This window comes from Anolis sagrei, chromosome 4 (genome assembly GCF_037176765.1).
Source record: "Anolis sagrei isolate rAnoSag1 chromosome 4, rAnoSag1.mat, whole genome shotgun sequence".
Classification (NCBI taxonomy): Eukaryota; Metazoa; Chordata; class Lepidosauria; order Squamata; family Dactyloidae; genus Anolis; species Anolis sagrei.
In genome coordinates, this window is record NC_090024.1 from 53,900,207 (window position 1) to 53,923,596 (window position 23,390).

The window sequence follows — 23,390 nt, forward strand, 5'->3', positions numbered from 1 at the left end:
GATACATTAAGCCTAGCAAGTGATATTATCAGCATTCTATGAAAAGCTTCAGCTGTTGATTTCTGCACATCATCAAAAAGCAAAAAGGCAACCCAGGACAGATTTTAATTTCCTCTTCAGCTGCAAATTCTAGTTCACCCATTTTTTTGTTTTCAGACCATTCAGATGAGGCTATCAAGTACACAATGTTCAAAATCTTATAGTACCATTCTGTTAATTTCTAAAAATGCAATGCTACTATATTGTTTGGCCAACATTTGATTGCATTTCTCTAAGATATGCACAAAGTGTGATCCTCCAGATCAGTGGTTCTCAACCTGTGGGTCCCTTGGTGTTTGGGCCTATGACTCCCAGAAATCCCAGCCAGTTTACCAGCTGTTAGGATTTCTGGAAGTTGAAGGCCAAAACATCTAGGGACCCACCAGTTGAGAACCACTGATCTAGATATTACTGGGATGAAACTCCCAACATTCTTTAACTCTCGCAATACTTGATAAATATCAATTGCTGTACAACATCTAGTTAGCTGTGTTTTGCTCATCCTTTAGGGTTCCAAGGAGTTTTATTTTTTTACAGAAGATACCAATATTGGATGGTACTAATGATTTCAAGCATTACTGTATATGTACTACCATAGTAGTGGTCTGTTTCCAATTCAAGGTGATGGTTTCAATCTATAAAACCCTGTATGGTCCAGGTTATTTGAAAGCCTATATCTCCTGTTATGAGACTATTGAAGCTCTAACATCATCTAGAGACCCACCTCTCTGTCCCACCATTTTCTTATGGTTATTTGGTGGCTGTTGCCAAATTTTGGAACTCCTTCTCATCCTTGGTCAGGAAATCAAACTGACTAGTTTTGTCCGTTTAATGCTGTTTTAAAGGTGTTTACATATCTTGATGCCTTTTAATATTTTTAATATTTCATTATTTTTAGATATTATATTTATACTGCAATGTTTTTGTATTTTTAAGTTGCATGATTTAAAATATATTGTTAGTGGTCTTGAGTCTCATTATTAGGAGGAATGTAGGATATAAATCAACAAAATAATAATGCCTACTTTGGATGAAACTGACAGTGCCATTCAGCCTGCTTGAAAGCATGCAAGGAAGGATTTTCCAAAATGCCCCCAGGTTGCATGCTGCTATCTTGTGCTGATGTGATAATGACAACTAACTCTAAAATGTTGCTTTGATTTCCCTATTTTGCAAATTTATACTTGTCTTAATATCGATCAACCCAATGATCACTGGATTTGCTTTCCAGCTCTGAACATAATGTCATAGCACAGTATTATCTCTATTTGGATTTAAATGTACAAGAGCTCTTTGGCCAGAATGCAGCTGATAATTAATTGCATAATCACTGAAAACATCTAAGGACTCAGAATCTAAGGACTCGGGATCTAGGGTCATTTTTGGAAGTGATGTAACTCTGTAAAAGCTGCAAAATGCATAGGGAAAAACAATTATTTTATTTTGACTGAGCTCTCCATATTCAAAACTTTGCCATTTGTTGTTCACCTGCTTAAGGCATTATGCAATACAAAGCTAACTGCTAGCTAATGTTATTTGCTGAAGTCCAAAAGGTAGCCTGGGAAAATGTCTGACACTCATTTTAATCAAGGATGTTAAGAGGGTAATCTTGAAATGTCGGTAATTAGAGGTTCGAATCTGCTCATTGCTTCAATTATTTGAACTATAATGCAGGGTTTTGTTCATTTTCTCATCCTTCAGAAGCATTAAATTAAAGATTTGTTAAGGCACACCATTTTTTCTTTCTGCCAGACATGTGGGTTTAGTGGAAACTACCAAGAGAAATGGAAATGTCTTGAGATGTGAAGGTTTAAGAAAAATAAAAATACTCAGGAAGAACACTCCCCCCACATTTTTCCTAGTGTATTTAAAATGCGGGGAAACAATTATACAACTTTTTTTTACAATTATGTCTAAATTATAAGGCACTATCAAGGTGCTCATATATTCCTCTAAAATAATTTCTAAAAACTTTTATATAAAATAATATACAATATCAGATCACTGCAAATCCCTTTATCCTGGCTATCTTTTTAAAACATCTATTTTCTGGGTACTAGAAATCTAACCCAAGACTGTGGAATAACAACCTGCTGGAAGAGATCCAACAACTAAATAGCTATTGGAATTAAAACACATCTGAAAACCTATCTCTTTTGGCAGGCCTATCCAGTCAGTTTAGTTTTAACTATGAATTTTAAATGTGCTTCTTGCATTTACTATATTTTAATCTTTGTTCTTTGTATTTTAGTATATGTATTTCATAGAAAAATATTTTAATATGTGTATTTTATATAATGTTTATGATGCCGCGCTATGTTGTGATCCCCCATGAGACGCAAGAAGAGGCGGGTAAGAAATAAAATGATGGTAATGATAATGTCTGATTGACACTGTGGAGAACTACAGTAAACAAAATAGTTTTGTTTTATTATTGTTAATGTTTTCCTCTCCTCCTTTAATTTGTTATTAGTTTATGTCTGTTCCTTATAAATTTGACAAAACCAAAAGGTTCCTTAAAAGTTCAGTTGCTCCTTATAGTTTAGCACTTACATGCAATACATGTTATAATTTACTTTCTGAATATACTGCACTTTTAATAAACCAAACATACTAATTATATACCAAATGTATTAATTGTATACCATACTAATTTATAAATGGAGTCAATCTGTAAAGAGTACTAATATATTTTTGCCAGCCTTAAGAAATGGGGCCACAAAGTGGAGTCCACAACATGCAAGTGTGGAGAAGAGCAAACCACAGACCACCTATTGCAATGTAGCCTGAGCCCTGCCACATGTACAATGGAGGGCATGCTTATAGCAACACCAGAGGCGCTCCAAGTGGCCAGCTACTGGTCAAAGGACATTTAATATAATGCCAAGATTTCAAATTTTGTGGGATTGTTTTTTTTTGTTTTTTAAATACATTACAACAGTCCCTTGGTTTGCTCCTGATACAATAAATAAACACATTTATTTCCAATTTTTCTGATTTTTTTCTTCCCTGGAAATAGCACTGAAAATAACAAAAATGAAAAAACCTTCCTCCAATGGTTTCAAAATGTCTTGAAATTTCATATTTCTAGAGCTAACTAGATTTGATATTACAAAGAACTTGTAGGGGAAAAAAACCACACCTCAAGGAAACACTGATTGCATATAGAATAGGATGTTCCTAGGATGGATAAAAATGGCTGTTGAAGCTAGAAAACAGCCTATTGCCCACCACTGAAAAACCTACAAAATAAAAAGTTACTATGTACAATAAAAACTGAAAGCTTCCTAGACATGTTTGTGAAACACAGGAGTAACTGTCAATAGGACAAGGGAAGTAATAATACTATCCCATTCTCCTTTGGTGAGACATTATCTGGGATACTTTGTCCAATTCTGAACAGCACCATTCAAGAGGATACTGACAAGCTGGAACATGTCTACCAAAGGTAAAAATGGTAAAAGAGGAGTGGCTTAGGGAGCCGGGTATGTTTAGCCTGGAGAAGTTCAAGAGGGGACATGATAGTCATGTTTATATACTTGAAAGGATATGTCATATGAAGGATGGAGCAAATTTGCTTTCTGCTTCTTCAGGACTAAAACATAGAACAATGGTTTCAAACCACAACATGGCAATCTTCTGGGCATTGTTGATGTCTAATATGTTATTATTTGATTTATGGTTTATTTGATTTTTGGTTGGATTTTACAGCATTGAATGTTTGCTGCTGTATGTTGGAAAGCGCCCCGAGTCCCCATTATTATTATTTATTGTAGGGTAGACCACATCATGCTTTCAACCAACCTTGGGTTGTTTCTGAATACCACCTTAAGTCTGGTGGTGCAGAAGCAGTAGAACAGAGAAATAAAAGACCCCTCTCCTTATCATTAGTTTTTGACATTTTCAAAATAATTTCAATGGCTACCTGTGTATTTTGTTCTATACCTGTCCTTCAAACAGAATATCAGCATCCACTAAGTGAGACCTGGCCTCTTATCTTTGTTTAGTTGTTTTGAACATGTAAGTATCTTTCTTTCAGAAGGTTATTTTGATGATCAACAATATAAGAGTTAGAAAGCAATTGCCACATTAAAAGCACAATTTAAACAATTATTAGTAACAACAATTGCCAACAATACAGTCTAAAAATGACTTCATTATACCTGTACACTGTCTTTGTAATAAATGATGCTTATTTAATAAGTCTTTCAATGGTTTCCTGAACAATCATTCCTGATAAAGAAGAGTGTAGATCAGTGGTTCTCAACCTTTGGGTCCCTAGGTGTTTTGGCCTACAACTCCCAGAAATCCCAGCCAATTTACCAACTGTTAGGATTTCTGGGAGTTGAAGGCCAAAACATCTGGGGACCCACATATTGAGAACCACTGGTGTAGGGCATCATATAGATCAGTAGTTCTCAACCTGTGGGTCCCCAGATGTTTTGGCCTTCAACTCCCAGAAAACCTAGTAGCTGGTAAACTGGCTGGGATTTCTGGGAGTTGTAGGCCAAAACACCTGGGGACCCACAGATTGAGAAACACTGATGTAGATTATTAGCACTCAGAATGCAAAGAAGTCATTTGTGCCTTTTCACTAAATAGATACACTGTGAAATCATTGGCTTATAATACTAGGATGTGAGAATGTTTACACTGATTTCACAAGAAAGGTAATTTTGGATTTATGATGGAACCTATGCTGATGTGACTTGTTTCCCGGTTGGTCAATGACTTGTATATGTCGGTGAGAATAAAGACAACTTGTGGTTCACTTCTCCCCAAAATTTGACAGTGGATTCTCCTGGTTATGGCCAAGAAGTACTGATCAGTGTGTGTATATATGTTAAGTTCTTTAACAACTGCCTCTTAAAGGCACATACAAATCAACGTGTATGATAACGATTCAAACCAAGGCAGCGTTGTCAGCAATCTTTAACACTAGTGTTGAAATCATATGGAATGACAAGTCTGGTCAAATTAGCTTCTGCTCCATTCTTTACAAACTGAATTCTTCTGTGACTTGGATTCACCAGGTGAATGAATGTCCTTTCTCTAAAGTCCCCCACCAAAGTGCCCAGCCTGCACTAACCGTGAGGGGTTGTTCTGGAGCATGTTGACATACAACCCAATGAGAACATGTTCATCAGCCAGCCTGTCTGCAACATCGAGGCTATACTGTAACCTGAAATAGGGTTGGGGGAAAAGGGGTATAATCCGGACAGACAAAGAGAAATAAACAGAGAAAGCAGGAGCAAGTAAGAGTGTGAAATGGGAATTTGTAAAACGAACAGTCAAATGTTCTTCAAAATACAAGTGCTGAAATTGTTATCAATTCCAACCAATCAAAGCAGAAGTCAGAGTTATTAAGAAAAAAGTCTGTAAGACAGGAACATCAGCCTATTGAAGTATGCAAAGTGCCTACAAAGAAGCAGAAATGCTCAAGGACCATGCAGGAACTGGCCTTGGATTAGTGCTACAATGAAGCATAGTGTAAAAGACAACTGCTCTGAGAAGCGGCTAATTTTAACCAAAATCCTAATCAAATGTATTGAGAGGAAAATTCAATTGACCTTGATTGAACTTCTTAGAAACATTCTATATATGCAAGAAATCATATTACACAGTTCCTAAGAATGGAAACAATATGACCTCCATATCCACAGATTTTATATCCATGGTTTCATATATCCATGCTCCAAAAGATTTCCCACAATAAGTGTTTATGGGCCTCTCTAGGTCCTCCGGTTTGATTCTATGGTAAAATTCTGACCCAAGCAGAGTCAAAATTTAGGGTTCACTATTATCCAGAGTTTCAGGTATCCACTGGAAGTCTTGGAACATATCTCCCATGGATACAGGGCCATACTAAATTTCAAACTGTAGGCAGAATGCTTTGTGCCAAAATGCTACTCTTTATAAAATAGGACTTTTGTACATTGTAACCTAAGGATTCATGGACAAATATGAGTTAGAATGCGCCTGTTGATATACAATAGGTCTTTCACAATCAGTGTGGTTTAGGGGCATAAAACCCACATAAAAGCGAGGAAAATGTAAATAAATAATCACTATTTTTAACACTTCTCTAAGAATTTCTAGTTCCTCCAATGTGATTAAATGGTCAATGTCTGATGGAAGTTCTGCTAAAAATTGATCATGGAATTGTGCTGAAGAATCTATAGAGATTTCTAGAGAGATTATATTAATCAAATCCACAAATAATCAAATCCTCCAAAATAAACCTGCAAATGAGGTGGGATGACTGTATTAGATTTTCATGGCTAGGAGATGGATTTTGATATGAAGGGACAATAAAAATGTGATCTGATTTCAAAGCAGATGTAGTTCTAGGAACTGTGTACTATTCTTTTCATCTACGTATATGTATATCTTGACTTTTGGAACTGAAATGCGAAACTTTGATTATACTAACACAATACTAAATTCAAATGTAGAAGTTTCTATATTTTAAGATCTCATACCAAGTGAATTAAAATGTATGTGCATTTAATCCAACTGGTAAATGACAGGGAAATGAAACTTCTTTGTTTGATATCATTTTATAGAATCTACAGCATATTGAAAGGAGAAGGCAACTGCTTTAGTTGTGTTAGTGCAAGCTGCTGATGCACCTTTCAAACTTACCCTTTGCCTTTCAAAAAAGCTGGAGCAGCCCTAGCCAGCAATTTGTTCTGTTCTACTTCATTACTCTTGTAAGGAGAGCTATTTAATGAGATAGGACAACTAAGAAGACAATAAACAGCAATAGCCAAAACCTACTGAAATACATTTACTAACTCTAAAACATATGTAAGTAAATTACAGGATAGTTGTATGCAATACTGATCAGAAGTATGCCTCACTAAGACCCCTTCTACATTGCCATATGTAATCCACATTATCTGCTTTGAATTGAATTATCTGGCAGTGTAGACTCATATAATCCAGTTCAAAGATGATAATGTGGATTATTTGCTTTGATAATCTGGATTACATAGCAGTGTAGAAGGGGCTTTTGTTTAGTAGAACTCAAACCCAAGTACCCCGGTTGAATATATGGAACTGAATCCTTAAAGAACAAACCATTCTAAACTTAAAATAATTTCCAATCTGAGATATCTCACAAAGTCTAAAATGAATATACAATATCTGTACTTTTATTTCTCTCTATATATATTTAAAAAAACACCTTACAGTTGATATCAAAACAATTGCTAAAAGTCTTTTTAATTTTCCAGGGAGTTCCTAAGCAGCAATCTAGACATTCTGTGGAGTGAGTCGTAAAGCTGCCAACTCTTTAGAATGTTTAATGTTGTAGTAGTTGAGAAGTGATGGGAACAGAAGAATCGGTTCTGTTAAAACACAGTACATTGCACAGTTGCAGAAAGATCCCCCCTTTGTGGGTTTACCATTAAGTTGAATAGATATCTAGGATTGCGTAGTGTTTATTGGAATGTTTATTTTATGATTTTTTTCTTTTTTAATGTCACTTTGATAATGTTGTTGTATGTTGTATATGTTTTGATTTTATTGCTGTATTATGTTGTCCGGGCTTGGTCTCATGTAAGCCGTTCCGAGTCCCCATAGGGGAGATGGTGGTGGGGTAGAAATAAAGTTTATTATTATTATTATATTATTATTATTAGTACTATTATCTAAAAGGTTTAATAGTATTCTTTTATCAGCCTCACTGTAGACTTCTCTTCTAAAATATGAAATTAATTCCAGGCTCTATCACATTTGATCCAAATGCTTTGTTTTACTACTTGTGCATAATTTTAATCTACAGGGTTTTTGTTTTTTTGCATCAACATTCAACATAGTATATTGTACAATGAAGTAGCAAGAAGTCATCTAGAATGCGACAGAACTAATACAAATTATTTCCCATTCTATTAGGGGTCTTCTTCTTTAGCTACAATGTGTGGTAGAACTCAGCAGCACCAGAGAAGGTGTTGAATTCCATTCCAGACAGAATGTGACAGTTCGATAATGCAGCATCATACAACAATACAACATACATTGCTGGAATCTATTCTCTACCAAGGAATGGAAAGAAATAGGCAGCATGCAAGTGATACAGAAAATAAAAATCATTGCAGCATCCAGCTCTTATGAAAGAGTAGATTAGGGAAAAATCACCTCTTTTACACTTCACAGATTGTCTTTTGCTTTGTTAACATTTGCTTTGTTAACTTTTTTTTGGGGGGGGGGGGCTAACATGATATAAATTATTTTCCTCCAGTTTCATTCCTTTCACAGGAAGGAACTTCAATATATGCAGATATAATTCAGATAGGTGGCAACAGTAAACAATTAAAGAGGAATATGGTTTTAATATAGAGGTATAGAGCTCTTTATAGGAACACCATACTGTTATAAAGGTCCTCTCTCCAAGGTCCTGAAGAGGCCACTAAATCATTTACTTTTTTAATAGTTGGGATAAAGGCTAATTGTGATGTATAATGAATTTGCAAATATATACTATACAAGTATTACTTTTCTATGTACTTATATACCCATTTAAGAGGGGCTTAAACTTACAGAATGCATTTAGGTTTCAATTTAAATGGGATGACACCAGGTTCATCAGGTGCCCTTAGAAATGATGGCAGAACACAACTTCCATATTCAGATAGTCTGTCACTAAATACTATAGCTAGGGAGCGATACTGAATTCTTATCAGAGGATTGTTTTAAACCTCTGGGGAAAATTAGGATTAGATTAATCTTTGGTTACAGAGCTATGTTTTGGTTTTTTTTATGTGATAGGTTCAACAGAAGGTCCCCAAACCCACCACAAAATACCACTTACAGTTAGCCTTCCACATTTACAGGTTAGACTTTTGCAGACTTGATTTGTTTATGGATCTGAATAAAATGTTATCTCTAGGAGTCTCTAGGGTCATCCAGGGCAATTCTCTAGTCAACCTTTGGTAGAAGTTGACCACAGAGACATATGTGCTTTAAATAAAAACTTTGTGAGTGCCCTGTGCTCTTAACCTCAGTGAATGTGGAGGCTATATTACTTTTAAATGTTGCCTGTGCTTTCAAAACACTTAATCATTAGTCAACAAAGGGAGTCTTCTTTTAGAAAAAAATGGACTAATAGAACTGACTTCAAAGTTCTTTGGATCCTGTCCATAATGTACTAACAGAAACAGACCTAGGATGTCTCTTCATCAGGAAAAGTTCCTCCCACTTTCCCTAAATGGCATCTTTAGAAAACTCTGGAATACCATCAATGGTTATAAGAATACAAAAGAAAGGAGAGGCTGTCTCAGATATCAGAAAAGGCTGGAGACCACAAACAATCCTTGCTGTGTGTATGAAGTCCTTTTGTATGTGCACACTGAATTCTGGCAGTGACAAATAGATGGCTAGATGACTAAACAGCTGGATCTAAGACCAACAGTTACTTGGATCATTTAGTCTGATCACCCTTACTTTCTTTCAAATGTTTTGTTTGATCATTTTTCAGTTGCTTCAATTCAGGGAGCACAGTTCAAAGCTTTTAAGTTTCATTCCAGAATAACAATCAAACAGTTTAATACAGGGCATCTGAGCATGGCATCCATTATTTAAAAGCTGGAATTCAGAAACCACTGTTTACATTTCATGAATCTTTGCACTAATGCCACAACTATCCATTTCATAAACATCCACATGATGTCAATCCCACACTTCTTTTGGATCAAATATCTTACTGTAGCAGTTGATTTTTAAATCAAATACCAAATTCTTCTGACTTCACACATCTATTACAGATCCAAGATAATATTTTAACAGAGCCCAGGTGCCTCAATAGTGTTCAGTATTAGCTAATGGTTCTCTTCAAGTACCTGTTCCTTCACATATGACCCCAGTGGTACAATAAAAGTTTAACATTTACATTTAAGGCTCCTGATTCCTATTTTAAATGACTACAATACAATGGACTAGTATGAAGAACATGTTATTCATATATACATATAAAATCAAAGTATGTATGTTTGTTTGTTTGTCTGTCTGCACCACAAAAGTTGCTTTGAGCTAAAGTGGCCCTTTGTGGTATTTCCACAAAAGAAAAGTGACATATGTATGAGGGAGGGAGGAAAGAGCCACAAAGAACATTGTGAGATAGACCCTCTTGGAGTTTGAGAAGGGAGATAGAGGTTGGAAAGGAAAGAAAGAAAGAAAGAAAAAAATAAGGGAAAGAAAGGAATAGAGAAGGCAGGGAATGGGGAGAGAGAGAAAGAAGGGAAGGGATGAAGGAATGAAGAGAAAGGAAGGGGGGGGGAAGTATGATGGGAGGGAAAGACAAAAGAAGGAATTAAAGCAGGGGGCAGCAGTTGCAACAACAGCCAGGCGATGTCGGGTATACACACTAGTGCATACATGTTAAAAGGGGTGGTGCTATCACCTGTGAAAATGATCCTAAAGGGGAAATTACTACTGCAACTGTACCACAAATTTGTGTAACAGCTGTAACATGAGGCCTGTTGTAGTGGGCCAACAAATCCATCAAATATCTGGCAAACGAGATATTTGTGCAAAGTTCAGGAGCTTAAAAGATTTGCAGTTTATTCACTGTCATCATCAACTGTAGAAACAGGGCATAACTGAACACAAGGATATTTGTTTGGAAGCTAAGCAGGCATCACAAGTGCATTTATAAAACAGTTCTATACAATAGGAATTCATTGAGAAAAAGAACTACACAACATAAAGTGAAAGATCAACAAACAAATGGAGATACTATCACTGAGTGATATTTAAAGCACACTATTTCACAGTGAAGTGTAAGACATCCTTCACAATATAGAGAGAAAAAGACTGCTTTCACAGTAACACTAACCCAATTAAGTTGGGAGTTACACATAAAGACAACATCCACCTTTCAAAATCAAGGAATACACAAGATTGTTGTTTTAATCATCTGAACTATACTTTATAAGAAAAGATTTTGTAGATTTATTATATTGATGAAAAAGTCATTGCAGGTAAGTTCAGGGCCAACAGCAAAAATATGCTTGGATATGTGTATATGTATGATTTTCAGCAGGTAAGTAGCACCAGAGATCCCACTTCCCACGTTACCAGTCCAGGCTGGATCTTATGCAGAAGCTTTTGCAAAAACCTCAAATCCAACAATTATAGTTTTAATCCTCAGGAATTATTTAGGTATTATTGACTATTGAGGCTCAGAGATATGTCACATATGGCTGGGCTTTCAAAAACTGGATGACCTGCCATTAGTTATCATAGGGCAGATCAACCTCCTTTTGATGTGGAGATCAATATTCTTGTACGGGTTGTTGTGCTTGTGTCAGGGCCAACTTTTATGTTTTTCAATATAAGTCTCCCTTTTGATTTGTGTTTCCTCTTTGGAGTTTTTGAAGGCAATTTGCTCAAATTATAATTCATGGCTGAGCATGTCTAGCACTAAAAATTGCTACAAGTGCAGGTGACACATTTAAATACTTATATTCTGCATTTTTTTTAAAAAAAGGAAGGTTCCAGGCCTGGCATGGAATCCATTTTATGTTTTATTAAAATGTTTAATAATTTTACGACATGATTAAAATATTAGTGTAATGATTTTAGTGAAAAGACTACAGAACTACTTTAATTAGTGGTTTAGTGCTCTTATACTGACCGTGAATTGTTGTTAAGCTGATTTACATACAGCTTTATAACAGAATGCTCATCAGCCACATCATTGGCTACATTTATACTCTCAAGCAACCTGGATGATTCAAACAACGACATCATATTAACAATCTATACAAGCAGGAACATACATAGGGATATGTTTGCATGAATTCAGAGCATTCAGTTCATGTCCATTGTAGATAATAACATATATAAATGTTATTCAAATGGATTGGGGTAGAAAGAAAAAAATAAGTCTGTTTGTTATTTTACAAAATGCCATTATGAGAAGGAAACTAACATAAAACATTAAAAAGTAGACAGAAGACCTGTGGAAACCATAAATGTACAAGACAATAACAACACAGAACATAGTAAGACTTTGCTAACAACACAAGAACTTGTTGCTTTAGGTGGAGCTTTCATATTCAGATAATTATCAGAATTTCTTCCCTGGACCTAGGAAGTTGTAGATTATCCATGCTCAATTCATAATAATTAAACATGAATTAGAAAAAAATGCATGCCATCAGTTAAATAACTAAATCAAAGAAAATCAGAAAACATTTTGCTTTGCTTATTCTCAGTGTGTTAAATACTCAGATAAGTAAATAAAATCCATTGCACATTAACTAGGGCTATGCATGAATGTTTACACATTTTGCTCAGATCATGATAAGCTTTCTGTATTTAGCACATGAAACAAACAGAAGGATGGATGCAGTCCTGTACAAACAGTGTGCTCCTAGGCATGGCAATTGCTTCGTAGAACTGATTCACAATAGTTATTGTAATCAGATGTAATGAACAACCTACACACGTTGTATCAATGCTACTAATTCCTATCAGTTTAAGTGAAGAACAAGCCCAGATGAGGGATAAGGGCCTTCACATAAAAATAATTAATTTACAAATGGCCTTCTCAACTAATTTTAATCTCCATCGTTTATGAATGTTTAGCAAAGACCTGTTGCACCAGAAAACTAATAACACCAATCTAATATGAAGCCCAAGAATATTAACTATTGTATCTTTTTATTAAAATATTTATATCCTGCCCTATAACAAAATGATCTCAGGTCAGTTTAAAAATACCGTTAAAACAAGTTAAACAGATTGAAGCAATAAAATAATTTAAATATGCAAAAATATATTTAATATTATAATGAGTTAAAACAGATTAAGGGTTTTAATTTTTTCCCCACAAAAGTAAAAGCAGTATTCAAGATGAACATGGCCAACAAGGAGAGAATATTCCACAGGTTGGGATGCCAAAGTTGATTAGGCCTTCTCCCATATTCCAACACAATTGATTGATGGGACACAAAGGACTCAATTCCCAGCAGACTTCAGTCCTTGGTCCCTTAATACTAAGGATCCAAACCATTTGAAGTCTGAAATGTTATCACAAGTACCTGACAGCCAGATGTTGGAAATGTTAGCAAACGGTGTCATTCCTTATCAGACTGGAATTGTTGGCTGTCTATATGGTACTTCGGCCAGCAATTGAGCTGCTGCATCTTGCACTAGCTGTAGAATTGAGTTTTTTCAAAGGCATCCCTATGTAGAGCACATTACAACAGTGTAATAGGGAGCTTCCTTGTGCATGGAACTACTGTCTAATCTGACAACTTTTCATGTGAACATCTTTTCAGTATGCTCTGATCAGTTTCTTGCTATTTACTTTCCTACTGCCTATTTCCAGAACCCTTTCCAATATACAAAAATAAAAACATGTCTCTATATAAAAGTCAAAGTATGTTTGTTTATTTGTCTTTTTGTAACACAAAGGTTGTTGCTAGGTGAAATGGCCCTCTGTGATATCACTGGATTGGCTGTTGCTAGGTGAAGTGGCCCCCTGTAATGTCACTGGGAAAAAGGTAACATGTTTATGAGAGAAAGGGAGGAAGAAAAGAAGGAAAGAACCACAAAGAGAGCTTGCCCACTGTTGTCAAAGTGTTTCCATGGAGACATTGTGAGATAGGCTCTCTCAGAGCTGGAGAAGGGAAAAAGTAGGTGTTCCACAGTCCCAATGATGGATATATATGCTAGCATTATATAAATAGTTCTTTTTCTGTTTATCTTCTTGAAAATTACAGATTTTAAAAATAAGTTTTAGTCAAGAGCCATACTTGCATAATTTGAGGAGGTACTATTTGAGGAGGTAGCAACCATTTGAGGAGGTAGCAACATTTTGATCTACACAATAGACTAGTTCTGGAATCAATAAAGATTGCATTTGTAGACATTCCTAGTTCTAGGCCACTAGAAGCTTTAAAAATGTACTTAGAGAAATGTGTCTATGGTTCAGACATAATGCTGCTGGTCCAAGAAATCATGTTTTCCAGAAATATGACATGACCTTAATTGCTCAATCCCGTCCATCTCTCTCTTTCTTTGTGCACCTGACTTCAAAGAAAAATATATCAGGAAAGCATGTGTTTTTATTTGTTCCTTATGAATTACAACTCCAAATCATGATTGCATACTATGACTTGCAATGCTGGCTTATAAGGAAGACTTAGACTAGGTTTACTGGGGCCCTTTACAATTAAAGAACTATGATTCTACCTCAACTGTCATGAATACATCTCATGGGATTCTGGGATTTGTAGTTTGGTGAGATTAGTGTTCTCTGTCTGGGAATTATAGATAACGCTTCCTGAACTGCACATCCCAGGATTTCATAGGTTGTAACTATCACAGTTGAAGTGTAATCATAGAATGTAAATGCTGAAAGGATCTTTGATTGCCTCTTAAAGAAGGCACTTGAAAGAAGGAACAAGGGACAGATTGTAGAGCTTCAACCCATAAATAGTTCCCTCTTCACAAAGCCTTAGTTCACTGGAATAAAAAGGAAATGCTGTTTCTGAACAGTGTCTATGCCTAGACTCAGGGAATATGTGAAGGTATATGGCAAAAGAAACCCAGAACTTGAAGAGACTTTGGTACTGTCAATTCTGGGTTGGAAGACCACATGGGAACTTTCTATATGCTTCATTGATTTCCATGTAGAATATATATATATATACAAAATAAATTTAGTTGAAAAGATGTAAAGCATTTCTTTCTTTGTTTTCATTATGACATTGGATGTTAAGCTATAAAATAAAAGAAAGTATTTAATCATTATATCTGAAAATAGATCAGGAGGAAAACTCACCTTCTATTCGTGAATGGGCTTCCTGAGGGAACAGAGTGGGAGAACAGTGTGTCATTCATGCTGGTGACTGGTCTAGGAGGCCTTGAAAGAAGACAAAATTACTTGTAAGACATCTCTTTTAGTGTAATACAGTATTCAATACTGAATGTCAACACATGCAAAAGTCAACAGTGAACAGCACTGCAGAATAGTCTGTTCTTGTGCTCTAAAAACTAGAGATTAAACCAGAAAATTTTCATGGAAAATAGGACTCTTAGAAAAACACTTATTTAAGTACTGAGACATTCTCTAAACAATTTGTTTTATTCTTTTTTTGCTTCAGATTTTTCCCCCTGAAGCATGAGCATGTCAGACAAAATATGATGTAGAAATTTCTTCAGTGCCCTTCACTGCCTTCTTGTGAGTTTAAGAATCTCTAGTTTAAAGCAATTAGTTGGAAGTAATGATTTAGAGGTGATTTGGTTACCTGTAACTAATTACCTATTAATGAGGGTACAGGCAAGTCACACTGCAAAGTCATGTATGAAAGAAATGTAGCAAATGTGAAGTTACTTTATTGATTTAATGAGTAATGGATTCAAGTCTCAAATTTCACTTTAAGGGCATTTATGTATTTACTTTTCTTAAAAAAGGAACAATGCTGGCCATTGAAAACTGTGTAGAATGTGCTGTAGCAGGTCCTCAACCAGGACTTTTAATTTTTATGCCACATAGCAAATAACCCTTCAAGGAAGTTTGCCAAGGCAAAAATCAGGGGACTCGTTTAGTGAAGGGGGAACACAAGTTTGACATTCAGAATAAATACACACAATTTCAGTTTCAAGCAGCCATCACATGGATGCTTGTTATTATGAATCAATGGTCCACCAAGGCTTACAAATGGAAAAAAATCCTGACCCTAAACCAATATATTCCATTTACTATATTTAACTGCACAGCTGATGATATATGTTTCTCTTGAGAAAAGCCGTTTTTTCTTTTGCTTTAAGGTGTTTTATTCAAGAAATAGTGAAGGGAAAATAAGTACATAGAAAATAGGAATGCAGTATCATAAAAGTCCACATGCAACAGGAGCTCTGTGACAATTTTAATTTCAATTTGTATTTTATAAAGAGTGCTGCTTAGGAATACATATTTCCGATATGAGTGGTGGCTATATTTCTTGTGCCTGTCAGGACCGACTTAAGTCCCCTTACAGAGCCAACTTAGGCCAAATCCTTTCAGTTCCCTATGCAAGACGTTTTACCAGGCAACAAAGCAGAAGCGAAGGACAACAGACTAAGCATGTTCATTGTGTTGGTGCTTTATTTCCATCACTGCTGCTATGCCTCTAGCCTTGAGTGGTATGCTAATGGGATTCTGGCCACCCAGAAACTCCTGTAGGGCAAAAAACCATTTCACAAAGGCTTCCAAGACATTTGCTCATATTCTATTACTTATCCTCCCCAGGAAGCAGTATAGAAATCACCTTTAAAACATAGGTGGGGTACTGGAATGGTGGGCAGAAATCTAGCTACTGATTTGTATAATATCAGGCTACTTTGCACACCTATTACATTATTTAAAAGATGGGGGAAGCTGCTGATGCCAACAAAGCTTTCAAGATCTGGGCACTATATAGATACAAAGAAATAAGAATGCATAAACACATTAAGGTTTATTGTCGAAGGCTTTAATGGCTGGAGTCACTCGGCTATTGTGAGTTTTCCGGGCTGTATGGACATGTTCCAGAAGCATTCTCTCCTGACATTTTGCCTGCCATAGATGCAGGTTAACTGTCAGGAGAGAATGCTTTTGGAACATGGCCATACAGCCTGGAAAACTCACAACACCACATTAAAGTTTATGTTGATAGTGATGAACTTTCTGCTCTCTCAGTATTGCTTGAATAAACTGTCCTTGTTAAGTTATACCCTACTTGTGTCCAATAGTCTCATCAGTCTGGGAGAGAGATAAGGACCAGTCTGAATCTTAGTGTCTTCCTCCCTATTTTATTAGGAATAGAGATATAAGAAAAGAGCAGAGGAAAGGGTGAAGGAACACTGAAAATTCAATACACTAGAGAGAATTCATGTGTTAATTTTTACTCTTCTGAAGAACCATACCACATAATTACCAACAAATGTGCAACACAACTTTTGTTTAAGTTAAAACAAATCAACGCAAATATGCTATTTTGTATACCAATAATACTCAATATCTTAAATCCTTTTGTTGCAGATTTACTGGTCAGTACATTGCTTTGAATGCCTAATTAATTTGCTACCTAGAATATGCATTCAAAGTTTCAGAATGCCAACCTATTCTAATAGGTCAACATTGCTTCTCTCTCACAAGAACATACTAACAGGATAATGCTTTACTTACCAGGTATCTCTTTTGCAGCAGAAATGAAATACAAAAACAAAAAATATTAAGGTGAAGTATTTTCTTTAAAAAGGTGGTGAAGATATGAAAACCCAATTTAATTCAAGATTAAAATTCTGATTTTCAAGTCAGTCAGTTTATTCTGGCAAGTAGCTTTGTCACGGGTCAACTTGAGAATGCAGTTCTTCAAATGTGACTTTATAAGATCAGAACATCTGTTATATTTTGACACAGTTACTGTTGATTTTATTTTTAAAGCCAAACAGTAGTTGGCAGTATATATTTAAAATCTCTGTCATTTACTTTCCTCAAATTTGGATGACATAGATATGAATTTTAAATATACACAATGCAGTCTGATAATTGCATTTAAACAATTAAGTACTTCTGTCTTTTTCCCCCTCTAGATCTAGTTGTAGTGGATATTTCACAGGATTTAGTTCATACAACAAGTTCTCTCCCTACCAGTTGGTATTGAGACTACACAGCCTTTAATTCTCAGCATTCCACTGTCAGAAGCCACAATTATTTAGATATTGCCCTGAGTCGCCCGAAAGGCTGAGAAGGGCAGTATATAAATATAGTAGAGAAATAAATAAATAAATACTACTTCCAAAAATTTAGAAAGTGACAGTTAATGCACTGACGTGAAAAAACTTCATGAATAATGTATAATGGGTAAAAAGTGATACAAAAAGGCTAGGATCTCAGAATCATGGAATTAGATCTATATGACCAGGTAGGTGTTGTATGTGGGCTTTTGAATGACAACTCCTTCCCAGAACATACAGCTCTTTATCTTAATACTTCTCAGGGAAGTTCTGTTGTACTATAACCTGTATTTCTAAGCAGAAGAGTTTCAACAGCACTTTGTGAGACAGCAGGGATGTCTGTTGATCAAAGAAGACATCACTCGTCCCGACAAGGTGGACACAGGCCTTTGGCTGTGCTTAAGTAGCATCTTGAATGTCAGCTATAATACATCTCTATATATTTCAAAGTCAGTGTATGTTTTCCTGCCTGTCTGCATGACAACAGCTGATTCTAGATGAAGTGGCTCTCTGTGATGTCACTGGATTGAGGTTTCTAGGGATTGGCTGTTGGTAGGTGAAGTGGCTCTCTATGATGTCACTGGGAAAAAAGGTGGCAAGTGTGTGAGAGGAAGGGGGCAGGAAGAAAAGAGTCACAAAGATTGCCATGGAGACATTGTGAAGCACTCCCAGAGCTGGAGAAGGGAGACAGGGAAGAAGGAGGATAGAAAGAGAAAAGGCAGGAAAGAAAGGAAAGAGGAAATTAAATAGTTGGGAAGGAAGGGAAAGGAAAGAGAAAAAGGTACAATAGGACAGAAATTGAAAGAAGGAAAAGCATAGGGATAGCAGCCCCTCTAACATCAGGACAATCCTGTATATATATGCCAGTTAAATATAAATAAATAAAATGTTTTCACCTGAAAGATTTCTCATGACTAGTAATTAATATTGTTGTAGAAAATATATGTTAAAATGCTTTAGATCAGTGGTTCCTAACCTTTGTTTGACCAGGGACCCTTGACCAGGACCATTCTCCAATATTAGTACCAAAAGGATTACAAATCAATTTTTGGTCAACTTTAGATTTGGTTTGGTTATGCGGAGTACTGATTCAGAAAACTGCATTGGAGTGACCACAACAGTTCTAGTTTCTGATACAAAATATATGCCATCCAGTAATCACCATCTGCTTGCTAACAGAAAACCATATTTAATAAGCCTCAGCACTATGGGTTTTCACGAGACCAGTCACTCCCATTGCAACAGTGTAGTAATGGTGAGGCCACGGACCATATTTTAGTTCTTGCAGACTACTGGTGGTCCATGGACCACGGGTTGAAATCACTGCTTTAGAAGATCTGCCGGCTAATAATTCATAAAAATTGCAAAACATTTATTAGAGTTTAAGACAATTGTAGTGGTCAAAGCATAATCTAGTCCTTGTATGCAAATGTTGTACCTTGTAATTATGGAACACATATCAATTTCCTGTGCCTGAGAGGAAATGTTCTGTCTAGGAATTAGCTAGATTCTCCTAGTCATTCTATGGCATGTTCCCCTTGGATTTGACCTAGCAAATTGCTAGTGAGAATACTTCTTTAGGAATCTCTAGGCTCTCCAGAGAAACTGTTACACACAAGCCTGGAAACCACACAACAAACCAGTAGATGTAGTACAATGCCAGTAGAAATTCAGATATTGGGCTACAAAAGTTGTTTGTCCTTAGTAAAAGTTATTGCCTCAGGCAGAAAGAGAACTTTGCTAGCATGAAGTCTACCATTAAAAGTGGTTATAAATATCCTTTTGCTTATATGCTTGCCTAGAGCTTTTTATCATGATACAGTTTATCTTCCATTATATTGAGAATAAAAACCATTCTAGTAAGAAAATATTCTCAAAGACTTTGTGTAGCTTATCTTTTCTTCCAATTTAATTTATTACAGTTGATGCTTTCCCTATAACTTCTGCATTTTTATATCTGCATTTTTCTAGTCAACACTATTTCTACTTTATCAGTCAGAAAAAAGGATACCAAATGGAGCTAAACTTAAAGAATACCCTGCAAGTGCTTGGCAGAGTCAGCCCCAGTTAATCATTGAATCCACTTTTTCAGCTGCTTTTAAAATGTCTAAGTTTTTTCCTCTGCTTACTCCACTTTTTGTCCTTTCTCCTTAGCTTACTTTAATTGATGTAAATTGAGCAAAAGGTGCAAAAGTAGTTTTCATCCAATAAACTCAACAGAGGGAGGAGACACAATCTTGCCCTTCCCTGTAGATTGGGTATCCTCAACTGTGCTCCATGGAGCCCTTGGGGACCTCCTGAGAAAGGCAGGGAAAATAAAGGTTTGAGCTGCCGGAAACAACAGCAGTAGCAGGTCCTCCCAGGGCACAGACCCTTTCTCCTCTGCTTCTCTTGCTGCCCAGACCCTTTCCCCCCACCTCTCTTGTTGCCTACACTTTTTCTCACCACCCAGACCCCCTGCCACCACTTTCTTTGCTTCCAAAACCCAATTTCCCGCCCACCACTCAGAGTGTGCTTTGACTGTTTTTTTCCTGAATGGCAGAATTGGGATGGTCTGGATGACCTCTGGGGATTCTGCTATTATTATTATTATTATTATTATTATTATTATTATTATTATTACAAAAGCTGGTTGGCCATCTGTTGGGGGTGCTTTGATTGTGCTTTTCCTGAATGGCAGAAGGGGGTTGGACTGGATGGCCCCAGGAATCTTCCACTGAAATACTGTTAAGTTTTTGTTAGTTAGAATTGTTCTTCATTTTAAATGTTGTATATATGTTTTTTGCACTGTGTGAATTAGTCCACACAAACACTTTTCATCCATCTGTCACTGGCTCGGTCCATGCCTGAGATACACCCACACAAGATATCTATCTATCTATCTATCTATCTATCTATCTATCTCACATAATATAACATATAAACATTTCTTGGGGTTCCACGAGAAAGATTTGCTTCAAAAGGGGCTCCACAGCTGAAAAAGATTGAGAACCCCTGCTGTAGACTAATAGCCTTATCACACTGATGTCGGATTCACCATGTATTGTGGTGAATCTGTGTAGTCCCAGTGGGGGGCATGGAGTACTCGTCACCCCATACCCTGCATCGCCTGACATACCAGAAATCTGGCTTCCCCCCATTGTTACAAAGGCAACACAGGAAAGTTCCTGTGTGGCTGTGGCAATGGCATACACCGCTTGCTTTCCTCTTTTGCCACAGAGCCTAGCCGGAAGTAGATGTGCATTGTTTAATGGGCTCTGTGGTGACAGGGGAGTGCAAGTGGCATATGATGGGCAAATTGCCCCATCTGATGTTGTCAGACAAAAGCAAACTGTGAAACCCTGTTCTAGCTTGTGTGTTCTTTCCCATTAATACATTTTGAGGTCTTGACCACAGTTTGATGTTGTTTGGCTACATGTATCCCAGTATGTAACTGTGAAATGTTGGAGAGTATGGAAAGTGTGAGGCTATCTTATGGTCAAAACAACTGGTTGCTTTCTTATGGTTCTTAATTTTCCTCATATACTCTTTTGATTGGCCCAATAAAGCATGGATTTTGTATTTGATTCAGCATAGCTATTTTGAAAGGGTCAATCCTGAAAGCTTCATATCCCAGAATGACTTACTATATTAAAGTTACAATCAAGCTAACATTAGTTATGATGAGAATTGAAAATCCACTGATGTACTGAAGGCAGCATGATATGGGGTAAATGGGTAAAGGAAGGGATTGATATTTCAGTGGGGCCCTATGTGCAAAAGGGGAACAGGCAATACTGTCACTATGTTTTTGAAAAAGTTAACTATCCAGCAGAGTGCACGATAAACAGCAGAATGTATTGTTTATTTTTCATTGTAATTTTATTGTTATATATTGACAATAAAATTACTGAAATACGGTTGCATGATTTCCTGCCTCAGATACAAAAACAACATGGAAAGCATGGGTACTAGGTATCTAGACTGTAATGTGTAATGCTTCTGGCAGAAAAATGTCTTATGCCACCATGGCTTCAGAAAGTGAAGTAGCCACTCTAGTACTCTCAGGGGAGTTTACATGTTTATGTTTACATAAAAAAATACTAATTCTGATGAACTAAATACTAAATAGATGATATAGAATACTGCCCATGCTTTCTTAGCTATAGCAACTGTAGCATGCAAAGGGAATTAGCATTTTTCTTTTCCTAATCCCCACAATATATAAAATATGTATGTCTTTAATGTCTGCCTTATGGAGAAAGCCAATGGGTATCTGGTTATTATAAAAGGTCACGCAGGCAAGTTCTATAACATGTTAACGAGCTAAAGAGCATGGTATTTTATAAATTATTCACAAAATTGTATTCTTTGAATTAAGTTCTCTAATACTTTTGGCCTTTATCAACCTTTCAGCTGTATCTTTCTGTTAAATAGTATAAGCACCTCAGTTAATAAAGCTCTAATAGAGAAGCAGATTTTACAGTATTTTTTTCAGCAACCAAGCCCAATTTTCTTCCTTGTCCTGTAATAAACTTAGTTTTTTTTAAAAGCTGAGCTTACATTGGGAGGCATTAGAATGGTGAAGGAAGGCTGGAGAAACACAGATTTTCTATGGTGTGTTTCAGGAAACAATATAATAAATTCTGTGCTGGAAATAAATGACAATCGATCTTAGCTGTTATTCAAATTGCACTCCTGAGTCCTACTAAATGAAGATCTTGCTATACTGAAATTTAGAAGAATTAGTCCAGAATGTTTTTTTAAAAGCTTGTAATGTAATTAAAGTATTTAATTAAATCTATATAAATAAAAATGTAATGTTCATTTGTGGGATTAACATAACTCAAAAACCACTGGACGAATTGACAACAAATTTGGACACAATACAGGCCAACGAGTGACCATCACTCATAAAAACACTGGAAAACACAGCGGAAGAAACTTAAAAAGCCAAAAGTTTTTTAAAAAATACATTACAACGCATGTGCAGAATTACATATATGCACATAGATACACACACAAAACACATATACACAGACTGGGCCACAGCAATGCATGGCAGGGTGCGGCTAGTATGCATATAAATTCACTTTGGTTTCAATATGTTCTTAACTTTACAGTGCCACAAAGATGAGCCACAAATGTGAGTAATTTAATTCCACAATTGGACTGTTTAATGAACAGTCTTATAGAAGATATGGAAAGGTTGCTTTTTGGCTGCCCTCAAATCAGAATAAATAAGAGGTCATCTAGAACAAAGGCTATTATACTCTTGTACTGTTTATGTTATATACTGCACCTTGGAGTGGCTTTGTAAGCCACCCCGAGTCCCCTTGGGGAGATGGTGGTGGGATATAAATAAAGTTTATAATAATAATATTATCATTAACTCCATAGCACACAAATACTTACACAATATGAGCCAGGTTTAGAGGTTTTTCAGGCTGGTCAGGGAACATTGGGTGCAAAGGTTCACGGCTGGAAGCACAGCTTAAAGACTTGCTAAGGGCATTAGTTAGCTTCTTAGCAGGTGATTTCTGGGAGGAACAAGGAAGGAAAGGTAATTTGGACAGGTAAGGTTTAAACTGTTTGTGCTACCACAGAGCTATGGGAAAACATTCTACTTGCTATTGGTCTGCTTACATTATTCTGCT

General features: G+C 36.2%; 1 protein-coding gene across 18 annotated transcripts in view; it reads right to left on the reverse strand.

The window, feature by feature from the left end:
* DTNA (dystrobrevin alpha) overlaps positions 1–23,390 on the reverse strand; it is a 267,832-nt gene that overhangs the window by 34,325 nt on the left and 210,117 nt on the right. For 3 of the 18 annotated variants that reach the window (XM_060775262.2, XM_060775250.2, XM_060775263.2), the window contains exons 9-13: positions 23,149–23,273; positions 14,837–14,917; positions 11,678–11,767; positions 6,685–6,762; positions 5,129–5,221 (exon numbers count right to left, since the gene is read on the reverse strand). In XM_060775262.2, coding sequence (XP_060631245.1) covers positions 5,129–5,221; positions 6,685–6,762; positions 11,678–11,767; positions 14,837–14,917; positions 23,149–23,273 — 467 coding nt within the window. Of the gene's footprint in view, positions 1–5,128; positions 5,222–6,684; positions 6,763–11,677; positions 11,768–14,836; positions 14,918–17,203; positions 17,213–23,148; positions 23,274–23,390 lie in introns of all 18 variants that reach the window. The other 15 variants (XM_060775254.2, XM_060775252.2, XM_060775268.2 and 12 more) reach the window with 7 other exon arrangements.